We start from the raw sequence: 22,870 nt of genomic DNA on the forward strand, positions 1-22,870 counted from the left end.
AAGATTTTCATAAAACCCTGGTGCTGCATTTAGTCACAAAGCAAGGAAATCCCTGTAAGAAACTGAAAATCCATTCTATATTTAGCATCAGCCTAATAGGATAATGTGGCTACAGTTTACTATTCTTCAAATTGACGGAGTTTTGCATTGTTTCACTGCAAAGGCCAAGCTTCTTAAATAACTCTGATCTTGCTGCTTTTGCAAATATGCTGTCTTAAGGTCAAGGGAAAAAACTTCCACTTTCTTCTTCTGGTAGTTCATTATCTTAGGCAAGTCTAATGCTGCCCTGAGGAGGCGGACACAAAGTCCTCTGCTTTCCGTGTTTCAAAGAAAGGGTGCCTGTACCATTCTGCAAGACAAAGATGGATTACAGCCATCTATTACAGCCTCAGTATTTCCCAAGCAATATCTTTTTCATCATATTACAACTCATGTTTACAGTCCTATAGGAGTCACAACCATTCTATGGAGAAAACATTTGACTTAAAATAGTACTCTCTGACTTGCCCTAGCATCTTATCTCCAAATCCCTTTTGGGGAGAAAACTGAGAGCTTCGTGCAACAGTAAAATGCAGCAATGCTCTAACCAGATGCAGAATATAAAATTAACACATCCTGAAAGTTTCAGTACAGCCTAGCTGTGGCCCTGGTTTTAAACTGATCTCCAGTCTTCCACCTGCAAATAATACAGGACATGTTAAATGAAATGCATAACATTTTGGTGCCAAATTTTCAAGAAATGTCCACCTCCGATTTCTTTTTTTTAAATATGCTAGGATATTGCCATCTGTGAATGTGAAGCTGTGAAAGTATGAATCTGAAATCTGTCAGCTCTTCGTCAACATGCTCATGAGAAAAAAATACAAGTGACAGAAGGCTGGGTTTTGGGGAGGAGGTTGCAGAAGATGGGGGAAGCACGTGTAGTTTGCCAGAAGGCAATGAGAAGCCGCACGTAGACTTGGCTCAGGCTGTGCCGCGGAGCCGGGAGCTCTGCACCGCTCCTGCCTGGCTGGAGTACGCGCCGGCGTTCCCGCAGAGCCGGCATGTGACAGGTCTGCGTTTCTGGGGCCAGGAATCAGACACCTCTGCCATTTCAAAGTGACCCAGGGACACTCAGTTAAGTAGGAGGGAAATGCTGGTAATGGCACACCAGCTAGGTGCCCAACACCCAACACTAAGATCTTGGTATTTGCTCATGAGCTAACTCTCGACTTTAAAACCCACTGTTTTTTAAATAACTTGTCTCTTTAGAAATTAAATAAATAACAAGTATTTCCAAGGGGAAAATAATGTATTATAAAAATATTAATATTTCTGATAACTTTAACCTGATAGAAACCTTTGCTTTTTTTTTGTAATTTCTTCTCACTCGGTTAGTATTCAAAGGCTCTATTATGGAATCGTTCAAGCCACTGCTTGTAATACAGCATATTAATATATTCATTTGCTCTTTCTAGTAGCAGTTTTCCATTCCAATTTCCTTTATCTGACTTCTGCATGATTTATTCTGATGATAAAATGCCCTCCTCTTTCATACAGTTTAATTCATTCATGACTTTTAAAATTCATATCTTCACATTAAATATGCTGGCAAGTTTGCTCATGTTAGATTGGTCCCTTCCCCCTCTAGTTTTCAGTAACCCATCTGAACAGAGGCTTCCTTAAATTTTCTTCTAAGTTGTAATTTAATCCAGACCTTTTGTAAGAGAACTTTTAGGAACAATAATCATTTCACACATGAAAAAGCCCCCTGACACACAGCATGACATTAATTATCATTAGCTGCATGCTTCTTAGGAATTCTGGCACCAGTTTTTGGTACACCCCTATAACACTCGTAATACAGTGTCTCAAGATTTGCTGGAACAGCAATGTTTTCTCAGTGCTGAATGAGGCCCCATAAGAACAATAACTGCATTCAAAGTCTGAAGGTCTCATAATCTGCTTGTCTCTACAATATGTCATAGCTCATCTCCATGACACGTTGTAGCTTCTGATCTCTGCACTAGTTTACCTTTCAAAAAGATTTTCATTTTTGACATTTTGACTTTACAACTTCACAAAAGGTGAACAAGCAACAGCCTTTGGTAAATTGTCTTAATGGACGCATTGCTTCTAAACTCATTGCTTGTTTAATTCGATCTAGTTTTTACTTCTAACCCTCAAGTCTTACTTACACAAGGATTAAATAAGTTTTTGGACTCTCAAAGTAGGCCCAGAAATTCCCACAACTGCCCCTTGGTGAGTGTTTGATCCACAAGATACCCACACTCACACAGCATCTTCCTGCTTGACCCAAAACTCCTTCCTGCAGGAACAGTTTTGCTTTTGCAGGGCAGAAGGCCTCCGGGGACTCAGATAGATCTGCTCTGCGTAAGCACATCACACTGTGAGGACCCCTTTTACGAAAGACCATTATTCCTACTTTTTTTTTTTTTAAAGACAGCCAAAAGAGGAAGCGAATGTAAATGTGCTGCCCATCCCTCACATAATATCTGAGACAGAACTGCATTACCCTGAAGAGTGAAGTCTAGGTTCAAAGCCTTCCTCAGTCTGAGAAAGTTATACCTTGGTGGCCTACCTCCCACTTTCACCCCTTCTTGGACCCAGAAGCTGGGGAAGAACAGGAGGGAGCTAGTCTTTGAGGGCTGGTGGTTAAGCCAATCCTTCTCTTAGAACAGTCGGATTTGGGTTGTAGCCCCAAGATACATGAATAGTTAACAGACTCACCATCAGCTTGTCATCCAGATGTGTTTTAAAAGAAAACATTTAAACATGAGTTTGGTTCTGCAGGGGGAAAATAAGTAGCTGCAATCAGGATATTCTGGACTCAAGGTCCTGTGTCGGTGGAGGTCCATCCAGGCTTAAGCTCCTTACCATCCAGAGACAGTAGATGTCAGACACCACCTGGCTGTCAGTGTTTTCTACAGTCTTGCCCAATACAAAGCACTACCTTGTCTGCATCCCATGTGGGGCTCCTCAGAGCCCTGTGTAGCGCTGAGAAAAGTCAGACACCTCTCTCTGGTGGTCTGTGTGACTGGAGTTGGCTGCGAGCCACTACACCTCTTCTCCATGTGTGTACTACTCACAGGTCACAGTCCAGTCAACTTTCAACCTTTGGTCAAACTCAGCACATTGAGTTTTCATGGTATGCCACTATAACACATTTTCCAAAATCTGAACACCTCTTGATCCTGTTTTCTGGAATCTTTTACGTTCCAGCACCTTTTCCAAGATAGTGCGGTAACAGCCTCTCAGATCATGTGTACAGCTGTACAGGGATTTCACTGGTTGCCCCAAATACAGTATTGGATTAGGAGTTTTAAGCAACCATTTACCACGTTCTTTTTAGGTTGACTTCACACCTAGATGCAATAAAACTGCCTTGAGTCTGATAACATCTAGCCCAATTACAACTTCTGTACAAGGCGTGAATTCATTAACAAGAACGAAGATTTTAAAATTTTAGAAGCCAGCTCATGCTAGTCTTTGAATTAGCTCCTCATGTACCCCAGGAAACTGGTTTGAGAACTGGGATGGCCAGTGGCAGGCAAGGGACCGATACAGCTAAAGAAAGCGCATGAGCCACTTCAGAAGATATGTTCCAAGTTCCTCCCCAGGTCTTTTGCCTTTTATTCTCCAATTCAGGTATTACATTTCCACTGGTTTCCACCAGGATTGTGCATGCACCTTGACATGTTCACAGAAGTTCCACAATACACAGTTTCACAACTGGGACAGGTCCCTACAATCAGGACACCAGGGTGACAAAACAGATTCTGGAGAATTTCCCACTGAATAGGATGGAGAGAACATAATTACCACATCGTAGCACTACAATGCCTCATAAACATAGAATAGACTAGATCCATTTACCACAAAAATCACAGAAAGTAACTCATCAAAGAATATCTCTTTTATGTAAAATATACATTTGTAGGATATAATTTTAATACAACTTTTATACTTGTTGATGTTGGGTTTGCAACGCTGAATTAAAAAAACAAAAAAAAAAAAAAACAAAATAGTCTTGCTGCCAGAATTTTATTTCTCATAATACTTATAGTTTGAGGTAACAATGAAAGAAGACTGTGTGCTGTGAACAAAGTCAGTGATGTTTGTCTGCAGTCACATTTCTGTTATCAAAGTGAAAAGTAAACTTAAGACTTGGCAAGTACACTAGAATTCATACAAATATAGGTCATGGCAAACCGAGAAAGCAAGGACTTATGCAACCCTACTCTGTTCATATTTGTGACCTTTGCAAAATATACCATTATTATGACAGAAGTCAAGACAGATGTCGTTTACATCACTATCATTATTAAGTGTGTGTCTTTGTATGATTCACAGCACAACTTACTGCAGGAACCAGGAAGAATACACACAGGGGTGTGGGTCTTTGCATGGAGCCTTAGCAATGACGACTTGAATTCAGCTTTCCTTGATATAGATTAAAACTGATATTCCATGCACGCAAGTTTTATTTACAGCTGATTCATCAACAGTGACTAGTCACCCCTTCCTCTGGCAGCAGTAATTACGAGCAGTCTTTAATCTTCTTTAACAAGCTCTACTTCCCTTGTAAAGTCTCAGTGACCTCCTCAAGGCGTGAGTTGTTTATCAGGGCCCATTCAGCAGCAGCAGTCTCTTTCCAGTACAGTCCTTGGTATGGCTAAATTCCATTGTCCCTTTTTCAGCAGTCAAAAATCCATGATAAATTCTGTACAACACTGTAGTTAATATAACAGCAGCACCAGATATTATATTAATTCCTTTGCTAAAAGCTGTTTGCAATTATCTCTCTATTGACAATATTTTACCAAAACTAAATCAATGTACATCTCTAAATATCAGAAATGTATACTTTGATAAATACATTATTGTACAAGAATTCTGACATGCAGATCATGCTACTGGGTTAGGCTATATACAGAAGAACATGTTACATGGTCAACAATAAGTTATATTTCTTTTCCTACCAAAAAATAAAACATGACAATCAGGGATTATTCAACAATCTCAAGGATCTCTTAAGATTTGGGTTGTTACGGTCTTCCCCATGTAGTTCTAAAACTCTATAGTTTAGGGTAATTTTTCCTCACCAGCCCAGAATGTAAAATCTGCCATTGCATTTGTCCTGTTGCATAAACAGAAGTTAATATTGAATGAAAAAGCCGCTAGAGGAGATACAGTTTCAAAACTGTAATGAATGCTGGTTGCTAGGAGGAAGATTAATGCAATAGGCAACCGGTCAGTACTGTAAAGCCGCTACTAAATCCCACTCAAAAAATCTTCAGAGTGCTCACATGAGTTAGTCTAGACGATACTAACTTGCACTTGAAAAATATATATATTTGTATCTATACACATAAGTATAGTCCATATGAAAAAAAGAGAAAAGGAGAAAAATGTCCTTAGTTAACCTTAAAAGAGGGGGGCATTTTAACAGTATCTCTGTGCTTTATGGAGACAGATGGAGAATACAGTAGACAGGTTGCAAAACAGACAGACAAACAACATATAGGACAAAGCACCTCAAAAAACATTGACTGAAGAAATTTTTGAAGCTCATGAGCCAGAGGTATAAGGCTGGTCAAAAACCTGACTTGAGAACTACTACCCTCTTACAATGGTACAAAAAAGCCCCCAATAATCTTCTCGATTTTACTTGGTACTCAGCCTCTGAAAATGTTGAAGAACCCTGGAGTAGAGAAATGACTACAGTACCAAGCAGCACTTGCTAGCTTAAAATTGCAAGTCTGGATGGCGTTTACCTTTCTTGCATGTTTTGTGCCTTCCCCAAGCCATTAAGAAAGAGATCTGGCTTCTGCTTGCGTGTAACCAGTAATGACAACCTCTTTGCAGTTATCTGTGTGCAAACAACCGGAGACATTCAGAACTCTGATACAGCAATCCAGTACCAAAGTAAGTTAATCACAAAATAAAGCCATTTATAAACAAGTAGATTGTTAAAAAATAAAGGAAAAGGTTAAACAAAGAAAAACAATCCCACATGCAGACCAGTTTATCAGTGCTTTCATTTCAGCAGGATGGTACAATGCGAGAACACACATCCAGAGCCCTCTGTGGTCTCCACAATTGGCAACACTGCTTGTCAGGTGATGGAGACAGGATGGTCCATGCAAATGTGCAGACCCAAGTCACATTGTGTGCAACCAAGACATGATTCCAGACATCTTCAGAATGGATTAGAGTCACAAGAAATGGAGGTTCAATGGAGTGACCGATAATTAGTTGGAAGCACATTATTTTAAGTAAATCTCCCTGAAAATATGCTTATTTATTGAATATACTGGCCAACGGCATCCACTACCTGTCCTTTTATTGCCACAGGAAAGTAGGACAATAGAGCAGATAAAAGGAGAAGCGCTATCTTAGGTAATCTTTAGAAGCCAAGATTAAATCTTCAGCTACCCAAGTGGCATTTCTTACTACTGACAGTTATATCATGCAGGAGTTATACCATATTTGTGGAGCCTATGGTTAATGCTACATTTATTTCCCATATGTGGTAAACAGTATTTGAATTAATACTATGTAGCCGATTGATGCCATCTGGTTTACAAGATGGAAGGGATGGGAGACCGAGAGCGCCTTAGAGGACAAGGTGAGCTGTAGGGTGATGTTACTGGAGACAGTCGCAGAGCATTGCCTGTCAAGCCAGCTATGTTGTTTAAGCTTCGAGATTTTTCGTAGCCTTGTATGAGAAAATGCACAGACATCAGTTGAATTCAGCCAAAAAAATAGACAAAGACAAACAATACAATGTAATGTAATCCAAGGAACTATCTGGGACTCAGAGGGAATCTGCCTGCAAAAGAACTCAATGCTGAGAAACATTACTACCAAAATATATTGATAAATAAAATTATTTACAAATTAATGCCGTTATTCTTTCCAGAAAATTAAACAGACCATCACACAAGAGGTCTGACCTGCTCTTCCACATCCCATCTTGCGCTCAGTGCCACTCTGTTGGCTTCAGCAGGGTTGCACAGAGTGCAAGATAAAGGCTCCCAACAGGGTTACCGTGTGAGCTCGCTGGCTAAGCATAACCAAAACCCCATTGAGACAGACTATAAAAACTGTTAGAAGTTCGCTAAACCCAATTCCTAATAAAGGATGATTATTATTTAAAAATAAATAAAGCAGAACCCAGATAAAATTGCATACAGTATCTGTAAATCGCTTCTGAAGAGGACTGAATGATACTATGGGAAAGAAGCTCCATCTTCAGAAATATTAACTCTAAGACTTTGTGTCTAATATTAAAGTATAATAAGATAGCAGAGGTCGACATATTTGCAAATGACTCCTGACTGGCAGATTTAACACACCATATTTGTGCTCATTCTCCAGCTGACTCAAATGAAATAAACGGTATTCATCCACATAAGCAAATAGTAAATAGTTAATGATTAAACGAGGCAACCACATAATGCTTCACAATTTGGAGGGAACATTGCACTTGCAGACATTTCTGTTCACATGCACTATGAGCTCTAGCTACCTACTTTTTGCTACATATAGATTGTTTTCACCATGTAGAGGCTATTCTCTAAAATATCGGAACAGCATTGCTATTCACTGCCTCGCTATCTTCATATTCAAGTATTTTCAATAACACCTGAATAATCCCACTTATGAAGAAAAGGATCAGCTGATCGGTCCGGAGAGAGATATCAGAAAGGAAATACAATGAAGATGAAGCCAGACAGGACCTTGCTCCTCAATTACAGAGATACATTCTTCACTGCAAGCATGAGAACTCCCGTTGATTTCAGTGGCACTACCCATTTCCTTGAAGACAAGTATGTGCCTAAGCATTTGTCAGGTTAAGACATTTAGGTATAAATTGCTTATAGTGAAATACTGAGACTTTTCCCACAGAAACTATAAAATGTCAATGACAATACAGCTAAACATTACACAGGATGTCACCAGACATTTTTCTTCTTATTCAAACAGTTACTGGCTCAAATTCCAGATCTCCAGATAACAAACAGTTAACAGATAGTTGTTAGCATCTTCAGGAAAAAATATATCTTAGGTTCTCCCCTAGTGACAATTAACACATTTCTTACCTACTGAGAATTACATACTGTAAAACTATACTTAAAGCAAATGTATAACCTCGTGTCTGCTAAAACTTTGTACAATGTTATCTCCAGATTGCAAGGGCAGATTAGACTGTGATGCTTCACAGACTTCTGATACATTTCAAAAACAGCCTCCAGTTTCTGAGTTTCTATCAGTATTTACAAAGATTAAAAAGAATCATGTTTGAAAGGGGAATAGAAGGGAAGCACAATGCTAGTGTATATATTTAACCTCCCCTGTAAACATAAAGTTTACAAAAAAAAAAAAAATCAAAATAATCAGCTAGCTTTTTTTTACACAGAAACTAGGAAACTATTTTTTAAAAACATTTTTCCTGCTACTTTTGTAATGATAAAAGCAAAGAACTGATAGAGGAAGATGATAAAGAAAACAAGAACTCCTAAAAAAAATGAAAAACAAATACACAAGATGAATATAGAGGCATGATCCAAAATTGGCGCTTTCCAGGTATTTCAGTGGGGTTTGGATCAGCTTTAAATCAGTATCATCTCAGAGATGGAAATAAGGTGCTAATGCAAAAAAGCGCAGAATAAATGATCATTGAACACAACCAAGAACCAAACAAACAAGAAGGATGTACCAAAAGAAGGGGAAAAAATAAAATGAAAAAGTAATAGACTTGATGTGTGAATTAAATTCAAGTATTCAAAAACTTGAAGATGTTTTCTGTTTATGAGCTAACTTCCCTATTCTGTATAAAATAAACTTCAAAGCCAGTGGCTAAAACATTTCAGCCTAGACTAATGTTATCATCAGAGCCAGTCAAAGAGCACATTTCTCATTGAGAAACTGTCAGTTCTGAAGTCAAGCCCCATTTTTCTAGTAAAAACTATGAAACAATTTTCTCTTGAATCTAGATTTTTAAATGAAAATGTTCACGTGGTCTCAGTATAAAATATGTTTTATTGTTATATGAATGTGTCTGTAGTAGCTAATGGGTAACTTCTTTTATTATTTCTGATCTGTTCTAATTATGGCTACTGCCAAGTTAACAGCACTCAAACGTTTATATTAACATTTCTAAAACAAGTCAAGAACCTTATCTTGCAAGATGCCATGGCAATCATCTGCCTTATTCAGGTCTTCCTGACCTCCTCAGAAGACTGGACCCTTACCATTAGAGATATTGTAAATAATCCTAGTTGTTAAGAAGAAATTGATACACACTCAGTGGAAAGTGTCCTAAATCTGTGCAAAAACATGTTTGTAATGAAGTCCCATTTAATCTAACCATTATATATAGGAATATGTAAAACACAGGAGCAATCAAACTCTTTACAAATACCATATACATCGAACTCTAGTTGCATATCTACCTTCACGGGTTCAACCTACTGAGCTCATGCTTTCAAAATGTAAAAAGAGCATTTGCAGAATAACCCAAGAGAAGTCCTTTAGTGTCTATGGCTGGCTGTGACAGCCATGTTTGCTGTACACAAAGCAAGTTTAAAAAAAAAAAGGGGGAAGGGGACAGAAAAATCTCAGCCAAAATGTTTGTCCAGTGCCACATGGCTACTGCAGATGAACTCTGAGGCGAACAACTGCACATCAGCACTCAGGAAAGTGAAACCCGGTGGAATGATACCATATGCCAAGAAACCAAAGCAATTCCTATCTAAGAAAATGGCGTGACTACCACTGGCATTGCTCATTTGGGGTCTGTGCCATGAAGTTAGGGTCCAGCCACAGCCAGCTGTGGCCCGATGGGATAGTCCCACCAGCAGTCGCCTGGGTGATATATATAATGACAGAAGGTTTTGTAAGCTCTGCCTGGGGAACCCAATCCTACAGAACAGTGAGTAATCGGATCTGAAGAGGCTGAATAAATAGAAAGGCATTTTTAGCACCTTGCAAGATCAAACATTGTTTATTGTAGTCAAATTCTGGTTGGGGTTGACAGTCACCTTTTAGCATTAGTGGTGTGCTACAAAGAGGAAGCATTTTGTGGCATTATAAACTCAAACTTTTCTTTGAAAGAAAAGTAAATAGCATCTCATATGATATGCTTTGTTGTGTTCAGAACAAAAACGTTGCTTACTTCTGACATTTCAACCTTTTAAGTGTAATTTATTCAGCTGTAATTTTTACTAAGTTATTAAGTGCAGATCAAAGTTATTAAATAATTAATTTGTCTTTTAGAATGACAAATGGTAGTATTGAGTGATGAGTGGTTGGATGAGCAAGGTCTGAATTGCAGGTTTTCCATTAAAGGTAACAGACAAATGAAGACACAAGTGAAATGAGGGTCCAACATCAAGCACATTTCGTGAAGACTAAAGGAGATGAGTGTTTCTAAAAGGAAAACAAGAAAAGAATGACCAGGAATAAAGAAAAAAGATACATTGTGAGTACAGTCTTTCCTCTAAGAGCATTGTGCACAACATTTTACTCTAAGCTTGCTTTTCACAAGCGCATTGCTGAGTAACCTTTTATGATCTAATGAAAGAAATCCATACCTTTCCTGATCCCTCCATCAGTAGCACACGTGTAATCACCTGTTGTCAGTAGGAAACATGTTCCCCCTCTTCTGTTTTTGTCTCTGGTACTAGAACGTCTGATGGGAGGGAGCCTTTCACCAGGTGAGAGTGGCTGCTCACTTCCTGCACTGTCTTCACCTGATAACACTGGTTAAAGCACCATGCCCATTTACAGACAATAATGAATGAGGAAATGAGACATCACAAAGAGCTTATGCTGAATGCCGGATATTCCCATCACTCAAAAATAGTTATAAGGTAAATCATTAGAAGAAAACAAGATTGCAATTCACCATTAATCAGTACAAAATGGCAAAAAGTATATTTCTTTATGCAAGAACAAATGATCTTTTGACTTTCCTGTTCTTCTTTTAAATCTCACATGAAGTTCTACTAAACGAACATGAAATGAGAAATAATCAAATCAAGGCTCAGTTAGTTGTCTATTATGGACTGTAACTTTTCAGAGTACAGTCAGCCTTGGATATTTCAAACAAGTAATTACTGTTTTGGCTATCCTTTTTGCTAAACGAGAGGATAGCAATGTTAGTCATTTTTGCTTAGAATATATTGTTTAGCATATTTTAAAGACAACCCCTCCCCAGAAGGGTTAAATTTTCAACATTTGGCATTAAAACCAATTAGCTTTCATTTCTATACTCCAATTAGCTTTCACTTCTATACTTAGCACGCTTGCACTGCTGGTCATCATAAGTACCCAACATTAGATGCTGTCTTTGGTCTGTGTAGTTTATTTTGTCAAACAGTGAAACTCTTACCTCTCCTGATTTGGCACTCCGAAAGGACTCTCTTTTAAAATTATCTACTATTTCAGATTCAGGCCACACTTCAAGAAAAAAAATCTCTGCTCAGTACAGCACATAACAGGTAATGGCACATTATTGACTTCAGCTTTACCTTTGCATTAGCATGTGTTTTTCTGAACTGGTACTGCAAAGGGCTATATTCAGCCTTGAAGTTTTGCACAGAATCCCTAGTGACTCCACTAGCATGCTCTACTAGAAATAAAGCTACAGTGCATGATGTGAGCAGTAGCACTACTGAAGAGAAAGTTAACACTTTAAAATGGGTCCTTTTTGCATATCTGCTTTCTCTCTAACTTCAAGGATTATAACCCCTTGTAAATAAAGCTGCAGACACAGAAAAGTGTCTCTTTGCTCTGATCACACTGAGCCTCCTCCATTCTGGAATACCTTCAGTAGGACCTGATGGCATGAAAAAGCTGTTATCATTAACACTTTAAAGGTGTTGTCTGAAAATGGGTATCATCAGTCAAAGCACTGTAAAACTAACTATATTCCACCCTCAGTGTGAGTCCTTTCAAGGGTTTCCATCCTCTTAAATATATTTAGGATGTTCAAAAAGCTGTGTTAACTTTGTGAACACTCGCTCGGAGACTGAAACCGAGCTTCTTTGAACATAAATGCTATTCAGTAACAAAGCAACAGACCAAAGACAAATATTGTTCAGAGACCGATTTTCCAGACTCTTCTTTTTAAAAAATAAATTTCAATTACTGAATGACACCAGTCATGGGTTGTTTTGCTCTTGTTATTCTTTAGTAGTTTTCCAACAGGAGTCTAATGACTGGTATATGAGCTTTGTAATCAGATTGTGCTTGGCTTAAGAATAAATACATTCAAGAAACAAACAAAAAAATCCTTGCTGCTAATTTTTTTTTTTTTAATTATACTGAGAAATAAAATCTAGTCTTTAATTTGAAGAGATATGGAATATAGGGCAGTGGCTTGGAGGGGCAGAGCCTGTCATTTGATATGCATTTTCACAGCAATTGGCACAAAATACTCCTTATCCATCATTTGGAACTCTAACAAATAAGGTAATATAAATCATAAAAATCAACACTAATAACGATGATGTTGCTAGGGGCTGTTATTTTCATTTTTCTTGACAAACTTTACATCAGCTATGCTATTATCATTCAATTAATAGTAAATATCATGCAATGTTTCATCTAACACAGACGAAGGAAGTTCTTCTAGCCAGGGAAGCAGATTGCCAAATGGAAAGAAAGCTAGAAAGAGAATTTCTTCTTATTTCCTTTGAGTGCTGGGCTTTTGATGTAAAGCACCTGCTCCTTTTAAATGACTGCTTCTTTGTAGGATCTTGCTTAACAGGCCACGATGTGGCACAGGCAAAGCTGACACAAGAGACAGACACTGAGGCAAAACACCATGGAGTCCAACAGGGTGGGACACGGTGGCTGCTCAAATAGTCACAGTCATGCAGAAAAACAAGAAACATCCATACAACGCAACAAACAACAGGCAAAAGAAAAGGTTGATATCATCAGCAGGAAAGCATTCTCAACAGAGCAAGCAAAACTGTATAGACCAGCTACATAGAGGTTTGGGAACATCACTATACCTATTTTGTCCTCTATGAGACTGACACACGCAAACACTGGAGGGGAGAAGGGTGGGAGCTACGTCTTCTCCTGGCAGAAAGACTGGCTGCTTTCTGACCCCTACCAAACGTACTGGTCTATAAAGTGTTTTCAGAGGACATGCATTTCCAGTGGGGTCCTACCTGATGATCTGTTGTGCTCCATCAGCTGGTTGTCCTTGCCCAGGCAGATGTCCCCCTGTGTGCTATTGCAGGCCATGTTCAAGTCTGTCTTGCAGAAAGTGGGCGAGCTGGCTTGAGGAGCAGGAGGGATGTGCTTCTTCCGCTTCCTCGGCAGTTTCTGCTTTGCCATGGCCAGGGAGTAGTACATCCCAAAATTGTTAACAATCACAGGCACGGGCATGGCTATGGTAAGCACCCCCGCCAGCGCGCACAGGGCTCCCACCAGCATGCCTGACCAAGTCCGTGGATACATATCCCCGTATCCCAGGGTGGTCATGGTGACTACAGCCCACCAGAAGCCGATAGGGATATTTTTGAACTGTGTGTGCTCACTCGCTGACGGGTCGTTAGGCTGGGCTCCCACCCGCTCTGCGTAGTAGATCATGGTAGCAAATATCAAAACACCGAGTGCCAGGAATATTATCAGCAGCAAAAACTCGTTGGTGCTGGCTCGCAGAGTGTGGCCCAGCACCCTGAGTCCCACAAAGTGGCGGGTGAGCTTGAAGATTCGCAGGATCCTCACAAACCTTACCACCCTGAGGAAACCAAGCACGTCCTTAGCAGCTTTGGAGGACAGCCCGCTCAGGCCCACTTCTAGGTAAAATGGTAGGATGGCCACAAAGTCAATGATATTCAAGAGGTTTTTGATGAATTCAAGTTTGTTGGGGGAAAAAACAACACGTACTAAAAATTCAAATGTAAACCAGACCACGCAGACCCCTTCCACGTACGTCAGGGCAGGATCTGTCTCAATTTCATACTGTAGCACAGCTTCTGTCCCGTTGACAACCTGCTCAGTTTTGTTTATAATAGTATTGAAAGCCTCATGCGTTTCCAGGCAAAAGGTTGTGATTGAAACTAGGATGAAGAATAAAGAGGCAAAGGCGATAAACTGAAACAAAAAGAGGGAAAAGAGACATTAGAACTACAAAGCTCTTCACATTAATACTTACAATGTCAGTGATCATTATAAATCTTTTACTGATTCATCCCCAAATGATTCACAAATTCATACACATAAAACTTTGCATCTAGGCCAGAGGAGCGCAGCAGACAGCTCTCACACGTAGGCCAGGAGTCTGGGAGCAGGAAAACTCTTGGTGATGGACACCATGACAAGCTGCCTCTCATTCAGAAAGTGGCAACAAATTTTTTAATCTGTGCTAAATCATCTGAATTCCATTCAGTTGTCAAGGTACCTTACAAACAGCCCCCATACACACCAACCACAGCAAGATTTAAGGCTGTCCAACTCTCACATACTGGAAAACAAGGCTGACCCTAATGGACTTGAGATTATGGTTCAGGAATTCACCAGGCCTGAAGGGCACCTCAAGATGGTCCTAATAACAGATCTAAACACTGGGTTTCCTTTGGATTTTCAATTATTCACAAACACAAGGTATTTACTGATAGGAAATGCCTTCCATGTTAGAGGTAGAGTTGGTTGCACAGCCTGTTATGTTTGCAGTCATCCATCGCTCATATTCTTAGGCAGGACTACGAGTAAACCTAGCAGAACCTCTCTCGCTGCGGTGGCAGAGCTTTGCAAGTGGGATAGGATCCACAATCCTGCTATCAAAATTACAAATCCAGGACAATCTGAACAAATAGGGAAATACAAATTCAGTTCTAGTAGAGAAGCATGAATAGATAAAATACAGATAAATAACCTGGAGAGAGCCCTCACAGGGGATTGTTAAGGACTTAAAAAACACTCACTGCCTGATCTTCAAATCAGTCATCACAGTCAAGCATTGAAGAAAAAAGAATATCCAGGAGAGGATCTTATAAAAATTAACACGGAGCCAAACAGCTGGAAGGACAGATACACTTTCTTACATGCCAAATGAAAAGGTGTTTTGAAGGCAGCTATTCCTTTGCTACAATGGTTAAATTCTGTTAAGTGACAGTACATTACCACCATGTTAGCACTCCAACAGCAATGCTGTGGTGCATGAATAGACAATGTGTTTAAATGCCTCCCTGAGCCAGGTTTTATAACATGTTATCCATGTGTTTGTTATTCTGGATGTTCAGCTTAATAGACATTTTACAGCCAGTATTATCCTGGAAAAAACTTTCTAAAAACTTGAAGATTTTTGCAGGTTTTAGGGGCCCAAAGAGATAAAAAGATGCCTAAAGAGGCTTTTGAAAATATATAGTGCCTGTGTGCTTCCTTTCATATCTAACAGCTTGAAATTCTACCATTGCATGGTATCATGAAAGAAACATTTATTTCAAAATGGCAGCAAATCACTAACTCAATTGGCATTGAATTTTTATAATTTTAAACTGTCACTTGCTAGTAAAGCAAAAATATATGATAGGGATCAGAGCCTGAGGCAGGCTCTCCATCCTTTTTCATATTATTTATTTTAGTAAATAAACTTAACGTATTTTATGTTTCCTTTAATATTACTTACAAATCACTCAGGGAATGACTCCTTTAATGTTAATCCCCAACCTGAAACTGAGTATCTTAAAGAAGCCCAGCAAGAAAAAAAAAAAAAAATTCCCTGTCATCTACAACCAGCCTACTGAAAAAAGGCAGGTTTGAGTCTAGGTCACAGTTGTAGAAGCAAGAGAAAATATGGCAGCAAGATGCTGGTATGTTATCACACCAAAATCTTGAATCTCATTGAAAAAATCTAGTTACAAGGGAACTTAATCCAGGCTGCAACATTGCAGCAAAACTGATTTTGTGTACTTTGGGTATCAATCACTAAACTTAATATTAGCACACAGATTTAGTACTGTGTGCCACAGGAGTTCATTTGGGCTGGTACAATACTGAATGGTTGCATTTTTCTAACACAAAACATTAGTTAGACAACAAAATGTTGTCTCTACAACCGGTAGAGAGAATTGCTTTTATTCTAAGAAACAAGTTTAAATTTGCAATGCAAGCCTGGCAAATTTATTATATTCAGACTCACAAGATATATCTATCTATCTATCAAAAAACCCCATATATCTACCTATATCAGAGATTTGCAGCTTGTTTATGGCTTTCCTTCCTCAATCAATGAAACAAAGTTATTACACCAAGCCCCTCAATTACAAACGGTCTAAATCTGTTATCTTTTCTGAAAGGACTGACTCAGGGACTGAACTGAACACTTATCATCCACTCTGAACTTCTAGTCACAAGCTAAGCAATCTTACACTGTCCGGCTGATTTTTACTGAACAGGCTTTTCTGCCTTTGTCTTAACTACAAAACTGCTGCATGTTCATAGCTCATTTCTTCCTGGCACCTGACACCAACACACACCAAAAAGCCTCAGTCTTGTGTGAGACAACCAGAGTCAGCAAATACAAACAGATTTATATTACCTAAGTGAATTAATTTCAGCAGATCTCTACAAAACCTCTCTGCAATATGGACAGAGAATTTATCAGACTCCAAGCCACCAGTGGGCTAAGTATGACCCTTGGGATGCTCCTAGAACATCCTCCAGCATCTTCCTGCACAGTGAAGGAGGGAAAAAGCAAACAAATTTGTGGAGTTTGAGGATCAATGAAACTAAGTCAGCACTGTAGTTTGCAATCTGGGTGGGAACTTTTAAGAGATAAAATATTGGGCAACCTCTAACAACAACATTTTGGTGATTTCAGGCAACTGTGAACATTTTTTGTCTGAAAAGAACAGAAAATTACATTCAACCTAGCCAAACTAAAATTTACCATCAACTCAGATATAATAAGGATTAAATGTGGATTCAACAGTGCACTGAATCTAATAGTATATAAATAATTAGCACCTGTTTCTGGGCTGTGTTTCAGAAAGAGAGTCCACTCTGGTTCAGATCCTTTCTAAAAAAATGCCAAATACCAAGAGATTAACTACAGGTAGAACTGCCTGACAAGCTATTTATTACTTTTTTGCTCACCATTCACACAGTGAAAGGCCACAGTGCACTTGGCACTCTGCACTTGGCAAAGCAGCTCAAAATTTTTAACTGTGCACCTACATTCAATAGTGCTTTATTATCCCTAAAGGAAAAAGACATTCAGCCATTTCCAAAATCTGCTGAGTGTCCTACTCTGCTATCCTAAAGACAATCATCTTTCAGAGGGTAGAACAAACAAAGGCAAGAAAAAACTATTAATCTGGTGACAGATTTCTTGATAATCCCACAATTTCCATTCATAGCAATGTAAAACAACAAGATGCGCACATTTTGCCATGCACACAATAGCATATAGATCACTGATTTTGAGCAAAGACACTCATTACTATTAACTCTTGTTGCATGTTATTTTAAACTGTAAACTCCTTGGATCAGGACATTCTGGACAGAGCTTGCACAGCACCTAGCACCATGAAACCTCATAGACAAGATGATAACCTATAGCAATAGTCAGAGGGTTCAGAGAAAATGCAAGAACAAAATGCAATGGCCAATGCAAGAAGGAACATTTTATCTTTTACTTTACAATAACAAAGATATTTCCTTAATATTGTATTACACAATAGGCAATGTGTAGCATGTTTTTCATAAACAGTTGTAATGATAGAAATGAAATTAAGTCATGTGCTATCCTCACTTTATACTATCCTTCTGCTTCATCCTAATTCCATCTTCTCTCATTTTGTAGCCTCTAAAAACATATCTATTTTTGTTTATGTGGGAAAGGACCACATTTCAGACAAAGTCGGTACAGATCCAAACTCCCAGATTCTCTGATGGATGGGACCAACCAAGTTCTCTTCCTCAGTCTTGCTAATGTCACAATAATTGGGGTACCACACACAAATTTTGGGTTTTTTTTTTTTACACAAATCTAAAAGGAGTTAGCCTGATCATCATTTCAGAAAGGTCACAGGAAGAGACAATTTTTTGTTTCAATCATTAGCAACCTTTCACTGTGAGAAGTTCTGAAAACTTAGGTTTTGACTAGTTGCAAGACAAATATACAGCAAAACCACTTTATCAGCCCTCTTTTTTAAATCAAAGATTGTGGCTCAAGCACATGGCTTGAAACTCTTTGGCAAAAAAAATGAAGAAAAATTTTTAAATAAGATCCAAATAATCAGGATCCTTTTCTCATTTGTTAGAAGTTTTTAAAAAATAGTTGTTTCTTGTTTGTTTCAATGGATGAGATAAAATTATCCGTCTTCATTTAGGATTTCTTTTTTTTCCCCTGACGGACAACACTTTTCTAAGTGAGAGAATGGTTGTACAGACACGTCAGGGCCACCAAACCAGCCTTTTTCAAAACTGAAATTAATACAAATGGAATTAATAAAAATTTCAGTCCATTTTTGCCAGAAGAGAGCAGTTAAACGTTACGAAAATGTTCAGTATGTAATACACAGCATGCAGAATGTTCCTCATTAAGTAGTTAAAGCTCTCAGTAGGCTGCTGATTCCCGCTGCTCACATTTTGAAGGCAGCGTGCGCCCAATTTTGTTCATGTGTGTCGGCATCACATTTCAGACAATGTTGGTACAGATTGCAGCTCCCAGCTTCTCTAGTTGATGGGATCACCAGTCAAGCTCTGCTGCTGAGTCCTACTAATGTTCACGTAAGTGGATTAATCATCTACAACTTGATTTTTAATGAAGCGTATAAATCTAAAGCGAGTATCAGATGCCTGCAGATAACTTGTTGGAAGTAGAAAACTTTATAATTCCTATTTTGAATTCAGTGTCCCATGCGGAACTGAGTTGCTCAGAGTTTAAAGCAATTTCAAAAATGACAACCAATTGTAGGGCTGCAAATTGAGCAGTCTGTGGATTATCAGAACTTCTGTGCACCCAATACCATGTTTTACCTTGCACGTAGCTTCTAACATGCCTTGAAGAAATTAAGGCTAATTTAAAAATTGTGGCTGCAAGTGACCTGACAAGAGCCTTGTAGGCTGTATCTGGATTTCACAGTAGGCAAAGGCACCTGGTCAGAGGAGGCTGTGGCTCACACCTAGCCTGCCTGTCCAAGTTTCCTCTCCAGCACAAACCCAGACATGGGACTGGTTGCACAACTTGATGTTGTCCTGTGATATAGCCAGGGCATGACTTCAGTCATTCTAAGGTTTATCAGCTTATACACAGGACAAATAAAACAGCAACAGACATAAAAATTGATCCTTGCAGTCAGGTGTGTTATTCATATTCATAAAACCAGACTCATACTACTCCATATTCAAGATGTGCTTTTTCTGTTCATCCTGCACCCTTAAAACAGGCTATTTCTACATGTTATTTAGTATTCCAAGAGGGAAAGGTCATAGTCAGTGAAGAGGTTAATGCACAGTTAATTGCTGGTCGTCATAGTCACCCTTACTTCTTGTTTCATAGTTAAGTTTTGAATAAAAATATCTCACAGCATTTCAGTATTTTCCCAGAAAGTCTATATCCTGTCTGGATACAACTTGTTCTGGGGCTGGATCTCAACACCTCATCCTTCAACTTCCCTCACTGTGTAATGTATATTTTCTAATGTGAGTATTCAATAGCTGCTTTTAAGGTTCAATTAATTCATCCGAGTTTCATTCCAGGACTTAGAAGGCTTGCCCTTGACACACTTGACTACAGAAAAAGAAAACTACTGAATATTTAATAAGCCCTTGGAAATACAACATTTAATATTCTCTAATGCAGGTACAGAATTGCCTTTAAAGAAAAAAAGATGACAACATTGCTTTAAAGAAATATCTTCACAGGCACATTATGAAATATGATACATGCATGTTGCTGGAATTTAAAACAATTTAGCAAAAAAACCCCAATAATCCTCCCCATCACGCTTAGACTAAAAAGACAACTATAAGAAGATGGGCACAGAAAAGAGATTGTGTTTTATTTCTTAAACCAGCTTTGATAGCTTGTCTGCTATTGAAATAAAAATCTTGCTTTCATTACAAAAGATAAGAGTTTACTGACCGACTCCTAATTTTTCCTGACCAAAAACAGGAGTGGGAGAATTTCCAGAGTCATGAGTTCTTTGCTTTCCCACCAGAGCATTCATGATAAACAGACCCCTCAAAACAGAGTAATTTTTCTGCTGGATAACAAAATACTTAAAAGGGAAGCAACTTTTTTTTTTCTTAATATCACATGCATTTTGAAAAAATCAAAAATAAATTTCCATACTTTGGAGATTTAAAAGTTATTTCCAGTGATGTTTGTTCACATCTGTTAGTTTAAGATTCATCTTTTATAGTTCAGCATATGATACAAGTTATTTGAAAAAAGAACTGATTCAGTTTCTTCCTCCTGACCACATAAGAAAGCTAAGCTATGCATTAAATGCATCCAATCTCATTGACTGCAAAAATTTAGTCACAGGTATTCATTACAAAACTGTATTTTACAATTTTTCTTCATATGTACTCTAAGACTCATTAATCAGCAGTATTTCTTACAATAAGACAGTTATAAGTGGTTATATAAAAATTAGATATTCCCATTATAAACATTATAATCTGATATGGATTTTTTTCCTCTCTAGGTTCAGGAAAGAAAAGACTTTGTTCCTGTAAATCTTCCATATATTTGTCCCATAATATTCTCCACAAGCTTTTTTTATTCTTCCAGGAATTCAAGCCCCATTACTTTGCGGAATGCCTCTAGTTCTATAGGAGTGAGACTCAAACAGGGAACAAAGCTTGTATTTTCAGTCAGTCACAACTAACTTGCGATGCTGATTTCTTAATCTAGTTTTATAGCTGCTTAGTCATATAAAACCAGTGTCTTTAAAGAAAAATCCCATAAAAAATCCAATAAATTTGAGGGATTTGGGTGTTTGGTGAAACTATGACTTGACTATGGATGTTACGTAAGCAGAAAAAGAAACTGTATTTGTAAATTACATAGAGTGTTTCACTCTAATGAGTAGCAACTAACATCAGAATGAAATCACAGAATTAGATACCACTTCCAGCTTTAAAGCAAGTTGTCTCTGCATTTAGATTTGACAGATTGTCCTCATTTCTGGTTTTAACAGAATGATTTTTTTTCCCTCTGTTTAATTTCATCTGGTTATCAGGAGACTGCTAAAATCATAATGTGATTTCAGAATGAGCTCTTGTGATGACCTTACCTTTCTGTATGGTTTAATGTTCTGTGGGGTGAAATTTAAATATTAACATTCATTTTACATAAACCCAAATATCTCACCAAACAGATCATCAGTGTCTTCATGACTATTCCTCAAAGTTTCTATTCTTCCTTGGCTATAAGGTGCCCTTAGAAAATCATCATTTCACAGGAAAAAAAAAAAAAAAGTCACATATTTTTATGGTGTGATACATTTTCAGTGCATTGCATCTGGGTATACTGCGTAAGAATTCAAATACCATCAGTAGCTACTAACCAAACTACTGGCATTTGAAATACAAACTCAAGGCACATATACTATCAGTTTTCTTCAACACTCATAAGTCATAATCTCTCACATTATCACTCTCCAAAGATTAAGGAATGGATACAGGCACAGCATTTTAAATGTATCTTCAAAGGAAAAACAAAAACATGATACATGAAATATCAGTCACTAAAAAAAGACCAATATAATGTCTCTAAAAATCTGTAACTCATCCTCCTTTTGGGAGGTAAGGTGGAATGTGAGCATTAGCTCTTTTTTAAATGTCTACATAAAGATTTAACAGCCCAACCGTAGCATCCTAATTAAGAAACTCTACCCATTACATTTCTTAAACATGAAGCCACAGTTGGTACAGTTCTGGTTAATATTTTAGTTTTCATCCTGTGAAAGATAAGTCCCTATTTTCAAATCCCCAATACAGTTCCTCTTCATTTGTACTCTCTCTTATTAACATTATTTCGCATTCAGTTTAACAATTAACATTCTGCTGTTACAATTCTGTGCATAGTCATATTTGAATGAAAAAATCTATATATCAATATCCTGTTATTGATATACTCTTTAAGAAGAGCCTAAAAGTAATATGCTATGCATAGATTTATAGTATTTACAGCTTAGACTAGCTACCATCTGTATATAGTAGTGGGAACACAAATGTTCTCTTGCTTGCTCACTCTTTTCCCATTTGTCATAGTTTTACAAAGCAGTTGTCTTTCATTACCAACTGGAGCACAAATCAAAAGGTTATGAATGCCACTTCTCGTATTCAGAAATCCAGGTCCATAATTAAGTTGCTCTAACTCAGCCGTCAGGTAAATCAGCAGTCTGACACCAGTTTAACCCAGATACTCAACAAATCTTACACACATCTACATTTTAAAGCAGATTGTAAAGAAAACCAGAGTTACAAACTATGCTGAATTTTAATTACATTTAAGTAAGTAAGTGACATATATCTTCCCAAAGGATTCAAAACTGATTTACAAATCTACCCTGATATAGACATATGCTCTTCTGCTCAGCATGGAAAACCTTGCCTCTGCTGAGCAACTGGAAATACCATAGAATCACAGAATCATAGAATCATTTAGGTTGGAAACGACCTTTAAGACCATTGAGTCCAACTGTTAACCTAACACGCCAAGTCCAACACTAAACCGTGTCCCTAAGCACCACATCCACGCGTCTTTTAAATACGTCCAGGGATGGTGACTCCCCCACTTCCCTGGGCAGCCTCTTCCAATGCTTGATAGCCCTTTTGGTGAAGAATTTTTTCCTAATATCCAATCTAAACCTCCCCTGGC

At 38.2% G+C, this 22,870-nt stretch overlaps 1 protein-coding gene across 13 annotated transcripts in view; it reads right to left on the reverse strand.

Moving 5' to 3' along the window:
- Positions 1–3,598: 3,598 nt before the first annotated feature.
- The window catches only part of KCNC2 (potassium voltage-gated channel subfamily C member 2), a 110,139-nt gene continuing 90,867 nt past the window's right edge, over positions 3,599–22,870 (reverse strand). For 3 of the 13 annotated variants that reach the window (XM_075747072.1, XM_075747057.1, XM_075747066.1), the window contains exons 3-5: positions 13,194–14,124; positions 10,602–10,769; positions 4,740–6,721 (exon numbers count right to left, since the gene is read on the reverse strand). In XM_075747072.1, coding sequence (XP_075603187.1) covers positions 6,585–6,721; positions 10,602–10,769; positions 13,194–14,124 — 1,236 coding nt within the window. In that variant the 3' untranslated portion in view covers positions 4,740–6,584. The other 10 variants (XM_075747085.1, XR_012834261.1, XM_075747092.1 and 7 more) reach the window with 10 other exon arrangements.

Source organism: Balearica regulorum, chromosome 1 (genome assembly GCF_011004875.1).
Source record: "Balearica regulorum gibbericeps isolate bBalReg1 chromosome 1, bBalReg1.pri, whole genome shotgun sequence".
NCBI lineage: Eukaryota > Metazoa > Chordata > Aves > Gruiformes > Gruidae > Balearica > Balearica regulorum.